At 31.7% G+C, this 21,191-nt stretch overlaps 1 protein-coding gene across 2 annotated transcripts; it reads right to left on the bottom strand.

The window, feature by feature from the left end:
- Positions 1 to 348: 348 nt before the first annotated feature.
- LOC114390866 (protein GIGANTEA-like) lies at positions 349 to 14,416 on the bottom strand. Of its 2 annotated transcripts, none has more exons than XM_028351776.1 (15): positions 14,186 to 14,416; positions 12,844 to 13,064; positions 9,747 to 9,818; positions 9,556 to 9,610; positions 9,306 to 9,448; positions 8,816 to 9,090; positions 8,112 to 8,167; positions 7,195 to 7,435; positions 6,957 to 7,107; positions 6,156 to 6,365; positions 4,514 to 6,049; positions 3,357 to 3,425; positions 2,856 to 3,074; positions 2,016 to 2,108; positions 349 to 904 (listed from the first exon to the last, which is right to left on the bottom strand). In XM_028351776.1, the coding sequence occupies exons 2-15, from the start codon at positions 12,931 to 12,933 to the stop codon at positions 614 to 616; spliced, it is 3,501 nt and encodes a 1,166-aa protein (XP_028207577.1). In that variant the 5' UTR covers positions 12,934 to 13,064; positions 14,186 to 14,416; the 3' UTR covers positions 349 to 613. The 2 variants fall into 2 exon arrangements, with proteins under 2 accessions (XP_028207577.1, XP_028207578.1); XM_028351777.1 differs by having other exon boundaries at positions 12,844 to 12,985; positions 14,186 to 14,403.
- Positions 14,417 to 21,191: the final 6,775 nt, after the last annotated feature.

Here is a 21,191-nt window from a genome sequence, read left to right as displayed (position 1 = left end):
ATATTAACCACCAACGTGAGAGTTGCCATTGATAAAAACCGTAGAGTGCAACAGGAAAGTAAAGTAGTCTCTACGCTTAAAATAGTAAATTAGTATTCAGGAACTTTACAGATTAATTTTCTGCATCAATTGGAGAACATGGACCTATACCATGCTATAAACATTAAGGATACCACCAAAATATTTTGCTGGTTTGAATGAAGAAAACAGTGACCTTTATATAGAAATTGAAAACAAAATTTGAAAATAAATGCTGGCTTAATGGTTTGTCCTTTGTGTAAATGTTAGTTTATATGAAGAGCATGACCATGAAGAGGATGCTGGTTTAAGTAAACATAACAAGCATAATACGAAACTAGTTTCTATATACGGTCATCATTGCTTGAAGTCGTGTTTGGGAAAAAGAGAGATGGGATAACAATTTCTAGCTTGTGACTTACTAACAAAAACTAGCAGAATGAGAAGGTTTACTTATTTGCAAACCATTTAAGTTCCTAAACATAGATTACATCAAGGTTTTATACAAATCTTGAGATAATATCTGTCATGAAAAGCTTAATTTAAGTTCCTAAACATAAATTACTAAGATGATTACATATGGTCTCATTTCATTTCAGATAGAAATAGCAAAGCCTAAGTCATCCGCAGCTGTGTTAAGATATTCAATAGACAATCCATTTGAAAGCCGGCTGTGAGCTTCCCATGTCAAGCAGTTTTCTACGTCAGCTCGCCAGTCAATGACATCAAAATTTAAGTACTGATCATGGATGCCATTCTTTTGCAGTGGCTTAGGACTCGATCCAATTGAACTAGTATGCAAAATGTCACGAATAACCGAACTGCTCAGAGCACGGACATGTGCACTTGGATGAGAAAGGCATCTGATTGTAGCTGGTAGGCGACACTGCATGTGCATATGCACAAGGATATTGGTCAACAATTCTATTTTAACTACAGAACACACACGAGTTACTCTTGTTTCAAAACTTGAATTTCTTTTCTCAAATAGAGCAGATTATAGCACGAAGACAGTGTTTATGGCTAGGAAGCATATAGATACAACATGGGATATGGATACAATATGATATGGACATGGGAATATGAGAAATTTTAAAATTTTTAGGACACGACACGACTGCACTATAAGGTATAAAATTAATCTCAAGTTAACATAAAATACAAATTTTAAATCACAAAAGAGAATTTATGTTTTAAAATTTAAAAATGAGCATAAGTAATACAACATGACATGGCTACTATTTATAAGTGATTGTGGTGCTTCTTAGCTTGTAAGCACAATCAGTTAAAATTCAGGACAATAAAATAATTTGAGCAACGGCTTTGTTGTTCTTTCTGTTATTATTTTGGCGTATCCTGAGTTTTTATTGGTTGTGACAACGTATACCGTGTCATATGCGGTTGAAATTAAAACATGAGTGGGTATACATGCCCAGACTCGCAAACTAGGCCAGATAACGGGTCTCTTTTTTTAAAGTCTATATAATTATATCGAGTTTTTTAGTCTAATCAGCTAAGCTTGCAGACCCAGACTTTATCCACGGACTTGTGGACTATCTGTCCTGTTTAAATTCAATGTATAATTATTGTTAATTTGTTGTGTTAAAATTTTGGTCTTTAATTTAAGTTGTTATTGTTAATTTGTTGTGTTTAAAATGTTGGTATATTTAATATGATATATTTTAGCTTAAAAAATGAAATCAATCTTTTTTCTTCTAATTTTATACATTTCTCACTTTTTTTTTTTTCAAATTACTATGTGGGCCTGTGGGCTGATCCGTTGATCCTCAGATTTTTTGCAGGTTAGCTATAGACCTTGAAAAAAAGTCCATTAATTTCATGGATTGAACTTATTTGGCCAATTTAAAATGTGGACTTTGTGGGCTGAGCCTTAAACAGACCATATATCCACCCCTAATTTAATATCAGATTTTTTAAGTTCAACAAAATTTTACATTTAGTATAGGCTCCAGTTCAAATGAGGAAAGTTTGTTTACCTTTAACAGGTTTGAAAGCCCATCTGCCACTCCAAGTCCAGATTCTCCCAACTCAATCACTGGTTGAACCGCTTTCGCCGTTGCTTCCAATAGCTGGCCAGTTTTACAAAAAATTGAAATACGAACATCAGAAAAAGCTTAAGGTTAAACCTGAAAACCTATGAAATATCAAATCCTCCTTTACAGTACCACAAATCATTGCTCAATGTTTTATAACTGAGGATTGATTTATGGCAATTTCTTCAGGTTACTAGTCTGGAAGTTTTGAATTAAAAGGCTACCAAAAGGAAGCAGTTGTGCAATACTTGAGCACAATTCCTCACTAGGTTGCACAAAGTTAATTTCCTTATATAATTGCTTTCCATACAAAGTCTCCCATATAGCATATAAATTTCATTGTTATTTCACCTCCAGGGAAAATATATATATATATATATATATATATATATATATATATATACATATTACCTGCTCCAAAATCTTTAATTTCTCATATAAAGACATGAAGAAAAAGGAGCAAGGAATTGATGAATAGATATGTGGGTGGGTGTGCATCTATGTGTACCAAAGAATACTGGCAATTATTTATCTGAAAAAAAAAATCATTTGTTATGTCTAAATCTTCATAAAATAGATTAATAGAATTAAATATTCAAAATTCAAGGAGTCAAATTAAATATTAAACAACATCTAGTAAGTAAATTTTGAAAGAAACATTTCTGTCTTTTATTTTTCACAAAGTCATTATTGCCATGTGGTCATGAATTGAAGACAGGTTTCTGGTTGAAAGACATTGAACCTTTGAAAGTGCATAGATAAGCTAATGTTTGAATATGTTACCTTCAGCTGTGGTAAAGTGCAAGCTTCTCCATCCACCAGCATTCCATCTGTGGCTCGTAGTAGTAAATCTGATGCACTTGCCACAATTACTAATGATTCCAAATTATCATGATTCCTCAATAGTTCAGTTATCAATTTTACAATCCGCTGATTGATTCTCCACAACTTCTGACCTAGATTGTCATCTTTGGCAATCCATGGCTGCAATTCCTTCTCGGCCTGACAAGCAACAAGTCAAGGGATGAAAAATGAAATATTTTAAAAAAATCTACAAAATGGAAGCAGATTTGGAACACAGGTTAGATGAGCTCTTCTGCATAAGATATTTAAACTTTCTATACATTAAAAGCTATGTCTCATGTGGGAATTAAATATGGTAATTCAAAAATTCTGTAGCCTGTCCCAAAAATACTAACAATCCTGACTAAACAAAACAGGTGTCCTAGCCCATATTCAGAGTCATTATTTATGCAACCATTTCATTAAAAGACAAAAATAGACCTGAAGAACAACTGCCATAGCTGCTTTCGTAGGAGATGCAGATACAACCTTGCATAATGCATCAGCAACCTATATCACATTAAATCACATACTGATTAATAATGTACATTTTCTGTGGAAAATAGGCATATAATAATGGTATTTTAATCCACACAACATATGGCATATTGGCATACGCATATACATATTTATATCTTTTGAGACAAATACATTTGAGAAAAATTGAGTTTGGTGCTGCATGCTACTGTCTTGTTTATAGTATATAATCATTACAATCAATCAAGGAGTTTATCACTAGTTGATTTTTGCAGCAGTCTACTATCTATTTACACTTGCGCTAAATATGATAAGAACTATATTTGGCTTTTCATTTTCAAGTATCTCCATTGAGTACTCTTCATTTCAATTCCTCTCCCTATCAAAATGATCGATCAAAATAAGGCTCCATTTTCTTTGAATTATGACTTATCAGTACATCAGTGTTGAAGCTTACAAGGTTTAGATAAGGAGAAGGGAAGAGAAAATATGACAGATCAAGGTAAAAAAACTGAAAACAAATTGATAAATGTAATATGATAAAATAGTACACTATTTTTTTATACAAATTGATTCTCTGGTCTATTCCCCTCGTGAGCTTGCAGGGGGTATTACAGAAGAGTTTTACTCTGTAATCAATTTATGTATAATCCCTGGATAATTGCAGTTATCAGTAAGATTTAGTTTTATTGACAGCTTTACTCTTAACTAACTCTCGGTTAGTTACAGCCTTACAGGTGGTTATCTTTTTAGCTCTTTTTTGTACAGCTATATATAGCTGATATTTCATTTTCAGTAAACTGGATTTTCATTTTACAGAATACAAAAACATTTTCTCAACTTCACTGAAAACCTAATACTTTTACATCTTTTGCTTGTGGACTAAAGACACACCTCTTCTGGAGGCAGTATTGCAATACTCTTATGAATTCAAATTATCATTAGTTTCTATTTTCACCAGTAGCTCTGAGAACCTTATGTCTATGATTAACAAGACCTTGCATTATAGATTAAAAGCATGCATAATTCTATCATGAGAAGAAAAGAGGATCAAAAATAGTTTTCCATTTAAAAAAACAAAGAGGGTAATAGTTGTACAAGTATAATATATGTAATAGTACCTGTCTCCACCCCTGTTGAGCAGAAGTGCTTTCTGCACAAGGTTGAGTTTCAGGAGATCCAATCAACTTCTGCCATAGTAGTGATACTACAGAGAAACATAACTGTTGCTTCTCTGCAAGCCTCGATCTCAGAAAAATTTGGGCACTGCAATTAAATCCTATATGCCTGTCCATAGTTAAGAAATTGGCTAGATCAGAAGCATCAAATGGGAGACTTGTGGTAGCTTTTTCAAAGGTACATCCTGATGCTTCATTTGAATATGAAGTTCTCTCACTTTTTTTGCTGAATTTTGAGCGGGATGAATCCTCAGAAGTCGAAGTAGATGTCTGCCCAGGATCAAGGCACCTACTATTTTCACACTGATTTTTTCTTTTACTTCTATCACAGGGGTCTTTACAAATAGGGGTATGAATAAAGGTTGCTCCCAATGGCTCTGCCTTGTTAACTATGGATGCAACTGCTTTTCTGTGAATATCTATGAGAGTGTACAATGACGAAGCCCTAGAGTGAATTTCATCATCCCATTTGTAACGCATCAAAACAGACAGAGCACGCATGCAAGCTTTTGACCGTCTAAATAGTTCAGAAATATGTGCAGCAACCATAGCAGCTGCAACTATTTCATTTGAGCTGTAACTCCATGAGGTACCAACAGAAGATGGCTTCAATGAAAACAGCGCCTCTAAAATTGCTAAAATTCTGTGAGTATGGCGTATTGCTGAATCTATGCCATTCTGCAATGCATGGGAAGATCCATCTATTTTGACAGGCTTGGCTATATTTTGTACATTGTTGGGGACTGAGTGATTGTCTCCTCGTGAGATCATAGGGAACAGCTGAAGCTCACAGGCAAGAGCACAAACGGCAGCCAGAACATAGGAATCAAATGCCGCTACAGGACCTTGCTTCTTCATTTTCCTATTTTTTGTTTCTTTCTGGCTTTCAGATACTGCTTGTAAATCCTCAATAATTTCCTCCACTAAATAATTATTTTCACCTCTTGGTTTCTTGCTTCCATTGAATTGGACCTCATGACTAACACAAACTGTTAAGACAACAAATAGTAGGCGCGAAGCAAGCTCAACAGATGCACATGATTCTAAGAAAAGCGAATGAACCATGGTACGAAGTTCTGCCACAGCAAGGTTTTTGGAGGCAGACCCCACACAATAGTATCTTGTTTTTATTTTGTGATCACTAGTGGACTCAGCTGGAAATGTCCTCTGAAGAATAGCTTCCACTGTAGCAACAAATATTTTCATGAGACATGCTTCAGACGGACTACCACGAGGAAGATATTCCAGAACCTTGAGTAGGGGTATGTACAAATTCCATGAGAGTATGGGAGGTTGAAGTGGTGTTGCAACAACAATTTCTGGAAGATCAACAGCTGAGGAATTTAATGGAATCAACCCATAAGCAGCTTCCCAAATGGTACAAATTCTCCACTCTACCTCTGGACCATGAGCGCAAAGCACTGAGGCAATGCCTTGGGCCGTAGCTTCAATAGTGGCTTCGGCTGAAGCAGCTTCAATCTGATAGACAAATATATATTATAGATCTTCAGCATGCATAAAGAATTAGCTCTACATTACCATACAAAATGAGAAAAATGAGGTAACTTGCAAAGAGTAACCGAACCTGCTTTCTATTGGAAGAAATGTATCCACCCAAAGGTTCATGTTGAACTTCGACTCCATCAACTTGCCTTAGTGGAGGGAAAAGTAAAGCAGGCTGAGAAAGTATCCGGAAAAGCAATGCAGCTGCAGCATCAGCAGCTACACCAGATCTCATGGACATTGCAGTCCCTATAGCACGCAAGAAATGAAAATGCATCCAATTTCTAGGAAGCTGTATTAACATTTAGAGAGAAGGTAAAAAAACTGAATCAGTCAGTTGGGTTCAAGCTTTCATAATGTTTCTGCAGATGAAAACATCCAAATGCACACATACTAAAAAACATGAGAGTGTACATTATTAAATCCCATGCATATATATATATATATCTGTGTGTGTGTGTGTGTGTGTGTGTGTGTGTGTGTGTTGAGCACTTCATTTTCTTTTTATCCCATCCATGGCACAATCTATATGTACAATCCATATGACTTTCACTAACCACAGGCACATGCCACTCGGACTGCACACCATCATGTTCCTCATTTCATTTCTCGCACTATGAAACAATAAAACACAACATGGTATCATTTCATTCATGTAATCAACCCAACCTAGTCAGTAAAGGCTTTTATCGTCTTGGTTAAAGCTATAATGATGAAATCTTGGGGCACTCATCAATGCAATCATCACAAAGTAAACAAAATAAGTATGAATGACTTTTGTGTATTTGATATAATAAATGCTTTATTTTTCAATAATACTTTCTACTTCTGATTTCTTAACTATTCCCCAGGTTAGAATTTGCATAAAGATTATACAGCTTACCCTTATTCCACAAGCATAATCTTCAGCAGCTCGAAGAAGCTCTACAAGCTGCACAGCAGCATCAAGGGCATCCGGAGCCCATGATGGGGGTGCTTCTAAAAGTCCAAGAAGTAGTCTTTGAGTTGCACTAGGAGTCGCAATGGCATAATATCTAGATAATTTAGATATATAAATTTGCTCAGGCCAATGCATTGAAGGAACAACAAAATAACTAGAAAGGTATTGAGTTCAGAATAACCTGTGAAATAAACGTGCATATGGTTCTAGAGCCGGTAATCCAGCAACGAGATGCTCATCCAAAGCTGTTGTTGGAGGAGGAAGTAGGAGTGCCGGGACAGCAGCTGCTGTTAAAGTAGCAGTCTCATATCGAGCAACTTCATCATCACAAACACTTAATATAACACCAGCACCATTAGCAACTGCCCATCTTGGAGTTGATGGCACGAGTTGAGGATGCTTCCCAGAACCGCGAGCAGAAACTAAAGAAAAACAAATTCAGTTAAGAAAAGATTATTATAAATCTTGTCTTTCGAGAATCAAAATGATTAATGCCTTTTTATACTGCTGTTCAATGGAAAATTAGAAATGAATGAATCAAATTGCTACATGTGTACTCTTTGAATTTAGGATTGACCAAACCTTATAAGGACTACAACTACATTGGCCATATCTGTAGTTGATCTGGGATATTAATTCTAAACACACCCCACACCCAAGACTGGAATATTTGGAGCATGGACAAATGCACTTGGCCAAATAATAACACCCCCTCATGCCTAGGAATAGACATCTAGAATGTAGACAAATACCATATATGAATTTGGACTTAGGTGGTTAGGCCTAACTCAACCCCCTAAGCTAGCTCATAGGATGAGAGTTGTCCCCCACTTATATACATTATTTGGACATATAACTAGTCAATGCGAGATTTTTAACACGTATCAAGTATGTCCAAATAAGGTTTTTCACTTAAATAACACAGGGTGATTTATGTTAGATAGGGAGAAGTCAATTTTTATTTTAAGTTTCATGGATCAATTATACAAAAAAGACATCAAGTAAAAAGAAATGGAAAACTGCAAAATATTTGAATATCACATTAACAGAAGTACAAAATCAGAAAACTCAAGTTTGATTATGTAAGGGAGAACGTACCAATAGTAGGTGGCTTGAGTTCTCCTGCAGCATATTTACCCATAACACCACTGCACCTGTTAATGCATGACAATTTTCATTAACTTAAGCATAAGTTTACTTAGAGCCCAAGAGAAAACAAGATAACTGAACCATTTGATTCAACCATATTGATATAATCAAACATTTTATACTACAATTGCAAGAGAATCAAAGTATAAGAATTACAGACTAAAATCACAGAATGAATATTGCTCCAATGCATGCTATTGACAAAACAAAAATGATATTGCTGAGCCCTGAGCTTGGTTATGCTACACTCCATTCTATTCTAGGTTAATCCTTTGAAACACCAATAAACCAAGGTTCATAACTTAACAAAAACACAAGTGGTGGTTTACTTTATGTTAGAGTCATTTAGAAAAAAAGGGTTTTAGTATGTATATGGGCTTGGCCAAACTGCAGTTTACTCATGTGGTTCTCTCTTTACCACTCTCTTTATCTCTAACTATCTACACTTTGGTTTCCAAAACTTATAATTTATGAGTCAATAGATACAATTGGGTTTGAGCCAGGGTAAACCTTGAACAGAAATAGCCTCCCCATTAAATACCCTAGAACTTGCAGGCAGAACTAAAACGTACATAGCATTACTAATATCATCTATCTGAACCGAAAGAAGCAAAACCATACATGACTTTGTAGGCATAATGAAAAATACTCACCACCGAAAATAGTCACTTCTAATGCCTAAAGGTGCAGCTCGTAATATATCAGTAATCCAAGGGGACAAGGGTCTTATAGGTTTCTTCTCCTGCTGCATCAAAGAATTATGGCCAGACTCCCCATCTACAGAATCATTAGTCGTTGCATGACTTTTGCCACTGCTTACTTCTGGTTCACAATATTGCCTTTCCATTTTGTATATGGGGCGATTGTAATGAGTTAAAATACGCAAAATTTCACCACATGCCATAGCCCATTGTTCTGAATATTCATTCTGTAAAATTAGACAGAATAAATGAAAAGGTTGCCATGAAATATCTTAGCAGATACCAGAATAAATGATATACTTAAATCAATTAGAAACCAATAGTCATAACAATTTTATTTAAGTGATAATTTGTAATTGCGTTTCTCAAACTAGAAACTTATTTTTATATGAATTTGAATTATGTACAAAAAAGAATCAAAATATAAGCCAAGGGATTATACCTCATTTTTTGGGCAGACTAAAGAAATGAAAGAAGCAAATGGAGGACTAGTCTTATCATAGTCCAGCGTACCATCAATAATACATGAAATAATTGGAAGCACAACTGCATGCCCGTGCTCTGGATGATGAAGAACAAGTACCGCTGGATGTACATGTGAATGAATAAATTAGTTATTTGGACAAGAAATAGTCATAAGTTACTGTTGAGTAAATCATAATTGAAACTAATACTAAGTAAAGCAAAAATACCCAAAACATCATCAAAGAGGAGCATTTCTTTTGATGGATAATGGTTGCGGATCAACTGTCAAAGCAACACAAACCAGTAAGTGTGTTTGATAAAACTCCTGGATTACATAAGTCAAAGTACAAAACTGTTCTGATGTAAATATAGTTGCACTTTTTGAGTTTATATGTAAATATAGTTGCATTTATCATACCTCAGCAATATCCTCAGAAAATTGTTCTGATGTAAATTGGCCAATGTATTCAACATACGCAGCAACTTGATCCTAATAAAAATAAGAAATATATGTCATAACAACCAAGTAAATGAAAAAACAATAATGTGTAACATAAAAGTGCTTATATGTAGGCTTGGAAATATATATTTTCAGTTACACATGACTAAAATGCTGCTGCTTTCTGACTAGTATGATATATAAAGACTGAAATGGAAATACCTATCAAATTCATTATTCATTATCTTAACGAATAGAGCATCGGGACAACTTATTAGGAGTAGTGCTAAAGGCAACCAAAAACCCTTAAATGAAAGCAATCTGGTGGCATTATATATGGGAGTTTCTTATTCTCCTGTGATCAAAATACAATAAGAGCTGTTCTTTCCTGTGAAGTATTAAAGCATTGCCCAATTCAACAACTCAGTTTGAAAAAAGCCTTTCTACATTAGCATTTATTAAGCCTTTCTAGAACTGTTTTTTTTTCCAATATGATAAGGATAAATTTCTGTTTGAATTTAAAGATAAGTTTGTACATATCTTATTGGCTACTGCTTATCACTGTATTCTATTGTATTACAAATTACATAGGAATAATTAAAGTGTTCGCTTTCATTTTTTATGATATCAGCAAATCTTTATGTAAACTATATTTTATCTTTACCAATATAGACGGGTAAAAGAGCTGCTTTAAGAGATTCTATCAAAAACTGACACTTTGGGGAAACTCATGTGGAAGTAAAACTACGTTGATAGATCTGCTTTTGTTAAGGGCATTTATATATGAAAAATATAGCTGTTTGGTTTGGTGTTAAACCACGTTCAACGCCAAAGCCTCATCTCACAAGAATTGCGTTGAACCTGTGTTTTGAGTAAAACAAACACACACTATCATTTTGTTGGATTAAGGGAAGACTCATGATTTCTAATTGTAAGAGTATTACTGTCTGAAAACTAATAAAACAGGCTTTTTACTGAAGCTTATTTATTCCAATGCCTCTTTTGTATGTTTCCATTTCCTATGATTGATATCCCATTTGAACTGACTTAGCTCGAGTGTTTCTGCAACAATAGGATAAAGCAAGTTTTCCAAGGTTGTATTTTCCTCTCCTTTTCCAAATGGCCAATGTTCATTAAATTCAATAGAGTTTTTGTCATAAAAATCCACTGTCAAACAATTTTCCAAGGTCCCATTGGGATGAACCAACTTATGGGAGATAATTGGATATTTTATATTGATTTCAATTTATCAGTTTTGATCTGGTACCCTTGAATCAAAACTTGAGAAACAAAGCACCAAAGATCCTGTTAAATTAAAATACCTTAGAGAGGATGTGAGGATTCACAAACTATTAAGTTTCTCATTTTCAACAACATTAGTTATGTAATGGCACATTGCACAAATGTTTATTTTTTTAATATTTTAATTAGTAATTTAAATAAAAAATGGTAAGCATGAAAACATTAATTAATAACATCACAAAAATATCACAACTGTATAAATAAACATAATAGATATTGCATTGATATAAATAAATAAATATTTATTAAGCGGTGTACAAATAATAATCATATTTTTTTATTTTTTCTCTCAATCATATTAAAAATAAATAATTTATATACTAGAGACAGTTTTTAGAATTATTGAAAACACGCATGGTAAAATAAATAGGCTTTTAAACCATCCCTATATAATTCAAATGCTACTCATATTATTTATTTTGAATACACGATAATAAAGGGAAAATGCTGATCATCACTTGTGAAACAAAGTAACTTATTTAAATTATAATTTGTTCAAAATAAAAATAAAAATGCAAAGGTGACGTGGATATTATCATTCTTGTAACTTGACTCGAATTTTCTGAATTATAATTTATTTGTTATTGTCAGGTTAAGAAATTATTTATGTTCAGAATAATATACTTACTCTTAAACAGTTAGTTGGAAATGTGTTTATATGATATTCATGTTATTATCTTAACTAATATTATTGAAAATTTGTTATTAACTGTTCAATGTCATTTAAAGTAAAGACATGTTTCATGTAAAAAAAGATATAATTCAGTTAATATTTTCTCCTTATAAAGGAATATTACTTACAATTATATGTAATTATGTATGAGTGATGTATGTTTATTGCTTAATTAAAGCCATTAAAATTAGGGAGATAAAAAACTTTTTTTTTGGGACATAAGGAGATTAAAAAAAAAAACTTAAACACTTAGTGTCAAATAGGAAATTTTGTTGGCGTGACAAAATTTTGTTTGTAGAGTAGTTGAGTGTCAACGAAATAGCCCATATTTTAAGTCCTCAAAATTAGCTTGGTCCATCACGCTCCTAAAATCTTGACTAGATCAGTGGACTAGATGAACCAGGCCGAGCCCGTAAAATAACATTTAATTTTATTTACATTTGAAAATAATAATATAATTATTGCAAAAATAATATTTTATCTGTAAAAAAACAATAATACTTTAAAGACAATAGGATTTGTCAAAAATTAAAATTAAAATATAATTTAATTTGAAATTTAAAGATAATATCATACTCATAATAACAACAATTGATTCAATTTCATTTGAGTTAAAAAATAATATTAATTTCTATAATTTAAATAAAAAATGATTTCATTTAAATTTGAAGTTAATAATATATTCATAATAGCAATAATTTAAATTTTAAAATGCAAAAAGGAGGACAGAGCAGGGATAATAAGGATATAATCCCAACTAATTTAAAAAATATTTAAAAAATATCAAAAATCAATTTTATTCTAAAAATTATATTTAAAGATCAATATGTAATGAAGGAAAAGAGATTATATATATTGAATCAAACACAAATCCAAAAATAAAAAATTAATTATGAAGAGTGAGAGTAGTCAAAGGCTAATAAGGATATTTTGAACTATTGATTATATTCATAAAGGACATGGAATTGATATATAAGGTTGGCTTAGTAACTGGGAAGAAGATATGGATTAAGAGAGAAAGAGGGATTAACAATAGTAAAAACTAAAAAGCACCCCACTGGGATTTTTAAGCCCCATGAAAACATAATATGAGCATGGTACCTTTCTTTGTTGATCATCTAGTGGGGGAGGCCAGAACAATGAGGAAAACTGAAGACGGTCCATCCACCTTTCACCAGAAGCAGCAGCCATTGAAACAGAAATTTACTTTCACTTTCAACTCTCAACCTATTCCTTTCTCCTTCTGATATAAAAACCAACAACCCAAATCCAGCCAAAACCGGCTACCAATCAAGAATTAAAATATCGTAATTCAACATTCCCTGTTTAGCATATACATATTTTTATCTCAGTATCCATCAACAAGGATTGGTATACTAAAATTCATATTTCAGCAAACACAAATAATAAGCACTAAAATAATGTTCAATGGGATGACATATCAATGCATCCTTTTAGCAAATTCTAGTTGTTTGTTACATTTCACACTTGAAAATGTTGAAACTGAAGGTGATTTCTACTACAGAACCTAAATTGATGGCTTGTTTATAGAAAATCAGAGCAGATAGAAAACCCAAGAAAAGAATCCTGTTAAACCGAGCAAGAACAATTCTGGAAAAAAAAATAATGAGATTCATATTTTCTCGTAGAAACATTCAAAACATTTCAAGTAATCTTAAAAAACTGGCTTCCGTAAAGGAAGAAGCCAGCACCAAATTATCTAATAACAACTTAGATTCAATACAGATTAGAAAATCAAACGAGAGAGAATAAAACAATTGAATCCAATTCAGTAATCAACAGAAACACCAACAACAAAATTCGAAAATAAGATGTAGTCAGAAAATATATAAAAAAAATGTACCAGATGTAAACCAAAAAAGAGCTCTGTCTAACAGAGCAGTTATGGAAAACCAAAGGAAAAAAAATGAGGATGAGAAGTTCCGGTAGAAACATTTAATTTTCTTCACAATCTTCAAAAACTGATTCCCAGAAGAAGAAGAAAAATATCAAAAATGAAAGCCATCACCAAAACATCTAATAACACCAGAGTAAAAAAAAAGAAACAATCAAATCCAGTTCAATAACCAACACAACTACACAAACACCAACAAAATACCGAAACAAATGTAATCAGGAAAAAAAATGTAGCAGATATAAACTCCAAAACGTGTTCAATTTTCACAGTTCAATTAATCATAAAAAAACTGGTTTCCAGAAACAAACAAAAAATATTAAAAATGAAAACTATCACCAAAATATCCGACAACACAATTAAGAAAGAAACAACCAAATCCACTTCAATAATCAACACAATTACACAAACACCAACAACAAAACTCGAATACAAGACATAACCACACAAAAATCTAGCAGAAAATTGCATAACAATAATTAAAAAACTAAAAATAAACAAATAAACACTGTGTATGTATGTATGTACCTGAGGAGTTTTGTATACGGATCTGATGAAAAAACGGTACTCTGATTTAGAAGGTGAAACGGTGCAGCTGCGAGAATGAGATCTTCGTGTTGATTTTTCCTCCTTTGTGTGAATAATAATAGAATTTCATGAAAGAAAAGATTTGGTGGTTACTTATGGTGACAGAGAGCCAAAAAGGAAGCCAAGAGAAGAGAAGATCTTTAAGAGGAGAGTTCAGAGAAGCTCTGTGCCCGCGTGGCAAGATATTTTCCTCTCGCTTCTTACACGTCATGCATCTTCTACATTCATGTATGTATGTATGTAACGTATATGTAATTACATACATACCCATCACATCAATTTGACTTGACATGCATCTTCTACATTAAGGGTTGGGCAAAATTTCTTTTAATACAGAATACACCTTGTTTAAACAAAAAAATTATACATATTATTTCTCTTTTTCTAGACTACACACGTAATTTTTACTAAAAAAATAATATTTAAATCGGATCCAACAACAATATGATTAAGAGATAATAATTTCAGTTGATTCACACATTCGGTAACAAAATATATTCTCTAATATATTTTTAATTTTTTTTATTAAAAATTATAAATTTTGATATGTCTTATACCTTATTTAACAGTTATTTCTAGGATTTTTAGTGATAGATTTGTTAGCCTATGATTTTATTCATTTATTTAAGAACAATTCCATTGATTTATTTAAAGTCTTAATATAAAATTGAGTTTTTTAATAGGTTAATTGGTGAAGACAAACTTACTTAAAGGGGGAAACAAAACGTATAAGAGTAGGTTTGGATAAGAGAATTTTTCTGAAAAATTTTAAATTCTAAGAATTTTAAATATTTTAATTGAAATTCTTTTATTTTTAAAATTTTGTGTTTGGATAAAAAAAAATTAAAATTATGAGGGTGGAAAAAAATGAATATAAAAAAAATATGATTGGTGTGCTTCCAAAGAAAAGAATATTGAGAGTTCCACGAGACAACCGAGACATGACGACGTAGACCACTATACCTGGCCAGATCATCTCATGAACGACGCAAGACATGGTCCAGGCTTACATGTCCCCTTACACCCACACCCCCGATCGACACTCCGCAAGCTCTCGGTGTTTCTTGAATAAAAGAATCATCGACATGAGAGAAGAATTATGAGTTCAAGAATAAGATTTCGAGAACTTTCACGTAAAAGAGAGGATGAATGTTATAAGGAAATACACAACTTTTTGAAAAATTCTTCTATTAAAAAGAAAATTTTAATTTCTCACATTTTAAAAGAAAATTAAGCATCCATATTTTTAGTTGATTAAAATTCTATTTTAAAATTTTAAAAATTTAATTTTTTTTTAAAAAAAAAACACATCAAAACAGTGAATTTTAGATTAAAGAAATTTATAAATTATTTTCCACCATTAAAATTTTGTATCCTAACCCACTTTAAAAGAATTATAACAAACTATAGTGGAACCATGAAATTATACAAGGTAAAGCCTAACTTGGTCGTGCTTGTACACATTGTGAATCTGTTTTACCGAATTACCGCTACATTACCCACGCTACCAGTTTCTGTCAATAAAAGTTTTGATTCCTTGGTATTGCCTTTATAATAACCCATAAACATTTGTGAAGATGGTTAACGCATACACTTGAAAAACGAATATTCTGAGCATACATGATTAAGTTTTAAGTTTTACGTAAGTTGTTTTAAATTTAAAGAGATGAATTTTCGTATGCACAATGAAATCTAAAAGATTAAAATCTTATATGAATAAATATTTTGAAAAAATTAAAAAATATATAAAAGTAAATAAAAATTCCCATACCTTGTTTCATAAATAAAACGTGAGGATTATTTAGGTATTTTAGATGGAACTCCAAACTCGTGCAGGGAAAACAGCTTACAGTTTGCAGAAGTCAGAACAACGTCGTGGAATCCGAAGAAAGAAGGTGAGAGCCAATCATGTGTCGACACGTGTGAATCTGCGTGGTTGGGAGGCTGCGGAAAATATCTGGTGGAAAAGGCTCCTACCTTGCAAGATATTTTTTTTCTTGCATTTCAACCGGGTCCACTGTGTCAAGTTGGTGCCACGTGGCCCAATCACAAGTAAGCATAAGATATTATTATAACTCCATGTCTCTCTTCCGGCTTTCCATTTTCTCACATGCTCATGGGTCATGCCATGCAACATCCAAGGAGTTATTTTAGTTTGTTTCGTTGATATAACTAAAATTCATAATGAATAAACATCTTTAAATATATAAATTATATTATAATTAAAATTTATAATACATTATTTTTTAAACATATAAATTATATTTTAAATTTAGAATAAACGATTATATTGTAACACAAGGTTTTTTTAGTTATTGATATTTTTAAAAAAAATATTAAAAATTAATTTAAAAATAAAGATAAAAATGATATATCAGAAGAGATAATAAAACAATTTATTTCTTTTAAATAGCCACAAATGAGCTTCTTTAGATCTTGAATCATTAAGAATTGGGTGTGGTATATCTAAAAATAAAAAAAATAAAAAAAGGAATTGGTGTGGTATACGTAGTAAACTACAAGTAATCTCTCCACACACACACACAAAAAAAAGTAAACTTTGGTCGAACTAAAATAATTAAGATAATGCTAAATGATGTTTTCCTTTACCTTGTTTTTTATTTAATTTGATTTTTATCTTTTAAAAAGTTTATTTAATTCTTTATCTTTTAAACTAATTCAAGATAATTCTTCTATAAAGCTATCATCATTAATAATTATTCAAATATCGTGACTAAAAAATCCCACAAAATAAAAAATAAAAAGAAGCACTTAGAGATAATTTCATTCTTGACAAACCATAATCCTCTTTGGTACTAGACATCCCACAATTGTACATGCAAATCATAAATCATTATCGAACTCACAAAATTTATTGTTTAGCCTTGTGAGAGTTCAATCGAAATAAAACACCTCAACAATGTAATAACGAAAGTGAACAAGTTTAAAAAAGAAGAACACATAATCGAAAGTTGTAGTATCATCATCATGACGATGACGATGAGGAAGCTAAAACATATGATAGTGAAAGCCACAATGACAATGATATTGGTCATGTCAGAGGATCTCATGATCAAAATCCTTGCTAAGGTTAGGGTTAGCAATCTATTGCAATGATAGTGGTTGATCCCAATTTGTGACAAATGACCTTCACACATCATTCTCGGACATCATGAATCTCACATCCAAACCCATGAAGGCCATGAACATGTTTCAATGCTTGCCATCGATGACCAATACTCTATGGTCATACGTGACATTTTCACAAAACAAAGAAGGGACATAAATTAAACACAAGAATCAAAGCAAAACAAACAAAATTTTGATTCTTTATCATTGTCTTTTGAGATTTGTAGTGCAAAAAGGAAAGAACAAAACCAACGAGGTTCTCATTGCCTTTTGTTTTTGCTCTAATTAATTTATGAGTTGTTTGGTATAGAGACCTACAACATATATGATAATTTAGTATAAAAATTACAACTTTTTATATCATAAGAATTTTTTCGTGTGTGCATACATATAATAACTACAACAAAATTTAAACTTAAGACCTTATATAAATTATCTAAATTTTTCATCTCTAAATTGACCCCTAACGTATATTATAAGAATTTAAAAAAGTTACACATATTTCTAAACAAAAATAATTTTAACTTTGAAAAGTATACAATTTTCTTGGTCCAGTTGTCTATATTTTTTAGTCCCTGTTGTTTACCTTTCAATTCCTAATAGGTACATACTGTTAAAATTGCTTAATATCGTTAACAGACCTTGGCAAAACACCACACCACACTGCACCGCAAAACTTCCTCTACATTTTGAATTCATCTCCCTCTCGACCACTGTCTTCCATTCTTGGAAATTAAAACTTATTGTGATTTGTTGCAACCAAGCGTTGGCCCATGTCGTTCATTATTGCAACGAACTGAAAACCAGACGTGCTCTTCTTCAACATAGGATAAAGGCAGGTTAAGGTGCGAGGTGCGGTGCGGTGCAAGGTGTCGTGCGAGTTTGCAACAAATCGCAATGAGTTTTCAGTTCGTTGCAACAATGAACGACATGGGTCAACGCTTGGTTGCAGTAAATCACAATGAATTTTAATTTTCAACAATGGACGACAGTGGTCGAGAGGGAGATGAATTCAAAATGCAGAGGGAGTTTTGCGGTGCGGTGCAGATGAAGTTTTGTCAAGATTCGTTAACGGTGTTAAACAATTTTAACAGTAGTTATTAGAAATTAAAAGGTAAACTACAAGAACTTAAAAATCCACTTATTAACTATAGAGACTAAATTGGATGAGTTTGAAAACTATAAGGACTAAATAGATAATTAAACCCTTATTAAAATATCATTAAGAGCATTTGTTTCATGGAATTATCTTGTATTTTCAGGAATTATATCCCAAAAATATTATAGTTGAAAATGTTATTTCTCGACATATATAAAAATGTGTTTCACTAACTTTTAACATTCTTATAAATATTTTTTAAAGTTTTAAAATAATAAATGAAAAATAAAAGTGAAAATGAAAGTTATAGTGAAATTAAAACATTTTTTTTTTTGCTTTCCCAAGGAAACATTAGCTTTCACACCCGATTAGCATGAGAGTAAAAGTTGCATCAACATAGCCACATAGGAATGTAGTTTTTCTATCTGAGAATATTCTTTTGATAATTTCCTAATAAACATGAGAATTCTCACCTTCATATTCCAAAAAATGTAAGATGATTCCAACAAGCCTCCTCTTTCTCTTGATAGAAAAATTAACTAATCTCTTTCTTAAATAACATTTAAAGTAATAAAAATATTCAAATAATTTCTAAAATATTGAATATAATTTATCACTTTAGTCTCTTGATTTATTTTAGTAAAGTTCAAATATTAATTTAAAGAGTTTTTATTATTTATTTGTGAACGATATATTTATACGATGCCTTTACCTTTGTTTTCATGAAACGGAGCAAGGAAGAGCAACGTACGAAAAAGATGAGGCTTTTATCTCTTTACAAGGTTTGATTTTTCATTATAAAAGGGAGATGGACGAAAGATATTATGTACATGTTTGCTTTTTATAGATGACTTTGTGGGGGATCATTTTTATTCTAGGTTACTTTAAGATTGACTCGAGATGCTTCTTTGTAAAAGCAAAATCATTTTTAGTTCACAAAAAACAAATTTGAGTTGAAGTAATAAGGAGTTATTTTTGCTTTATCTTGAATTAATGTTGAACTTTGTTTTTTGAAGCGAAAATGTTGAACTTTTAGTAGTTGCGTTTTTTTTTTCTAATTTATGTGAGACCGATGTTCAAAAAGCATTTGGTTTAACCATGTATGTAAAAAAAAAAAGGAATGAACCTTTAATTATTTCCCTATAAAAAGACAAAATTATTTTTTTCATACTTTTTTATTAAAGATATTTATGTTAGCTTTTATACATTTTTTTTCCTCTTTACTTCTCACACAATCAAACAAAATGAAAGACTGCTTTAATTTCCTTTCTTTTTGTTTTCTTTTTTATCAACTAACTTCAAAATTATCTTAACTTTTATTGTTTCTTTTCTTTGACTTTCTTCTGTAAATCAAACCTACCATTAATTTTTAAGTCTACGTCAAAGCATAACACTAACATCTCTTGTCAAATTTAAACAAGTTAGCTGTTAGAAGCGAATACTAAACCGACCTAGTGGAGAATATAAGTGAAAGCAATACCTTAGGAATTTTCTAGAGACATTAAAAAGAGTTATTCTATCGACCTTAACATTTGATTATTGAGAAGAACAAACAAGCTAGGAGGCCACGCAGTCACATAAAATAAACACAATTGGAAAGCATGCCAATTCTAACATTTGACGTTATGATTTGACATCATGAAAAAAAAAAAGTAGTAACTCGCAGGATTTCACTACAAAATTAAAATACTGAAAGAACTAACAACGATTGCATTGTCTCGTATTAAAAATTGTACACCTGTAATGATTAAGATTTATGGTGCATTAATGGGGCCACGCACATTATTCTGGGTCGGCCAATGATATGTTATTTTAAAAATTTGGACGGCTCATAAAGTTAGAACAATAGTATTTTTCTGATGTTTATGTTTGACTTGATGTGCATTAACAAAGGTCCAAAACCAATCACTTTTGCTTCTCTCGTGTGTTTTTCAGTTGACTCCTTTTTCTTTAAATTGGATATATATCTCACCTTCCAATCAAAGAGGGTAAAAAGGAAATAAGTCACCCATATTTAAAAATATATTCCAGAAAATACTAAACATGCACTCCAAATTGGGGTGAATTTAGTGTAAAAGGAAGAGATAAAAAAATAAAACAAATAGAAAGAATTGATAACCTTCCTTGCATGAAAGTAAACTTTCACCAACTTGATAATTTATATTTTAGAGTAGTATTTCCTTACAAGCATGCTTTTGCTTTCCGAATTAGTTCATTTAAGGACAGTTTTTTTTAAAAGCCCAACAATCCTTCTCCAAGACACAAGCCATGGTCAGTGGTCACACATGCTTAGTGTTTTGCTTTTTTTTCTTTGTACAGAATTTAATTTTTAAAGATTGAACACGATTTTAGAATCTATATCTTTTGGGGCTTGAATTTAAATATTAATTTCACATTTAAATTTGATGAATCAAAATATTTTCAAAGTAAACATTTTTGCAGTAATTGAGAGATAGTCTTTAACCTCATTTTTGGGTGTTTTTTTATGTCCACAAATGTTCACTTTTTTTTTTCTTTTGGATCGTGCATTTTTTTATTTTTCATTTTTTGTATTTTCTCTGGTGTAAGCCTTTTTTTTTCATTTTTAGTTATTATAAGTTTTTTTTTCTTTTTATTTATTGTAAGTTTTTTTTTTTTAGTTCATATGAGGTTAATATTGATGTGATATTATGTTGATGTGTATGTGATGACATCATTTTTATTAATGTGGTGTATAAT

This window comes from Glycine soja, chromosome 16 (genome assembly GCF_004193775.1).
Source record: "Glycine soja cultivar W05 chromosome 16, ASM419377v2, whole genome shotgun sequence".
NCBI classification, from domain to species: Eukaryota; Viridiplantae; Streptophyta; class Magnoliopsida; order Fabales; family Fabaceae; genus Glycine; species Glycine soja.
This window is presented reverse-complemented; position numbering and strand designations above follow the sequence as displayed.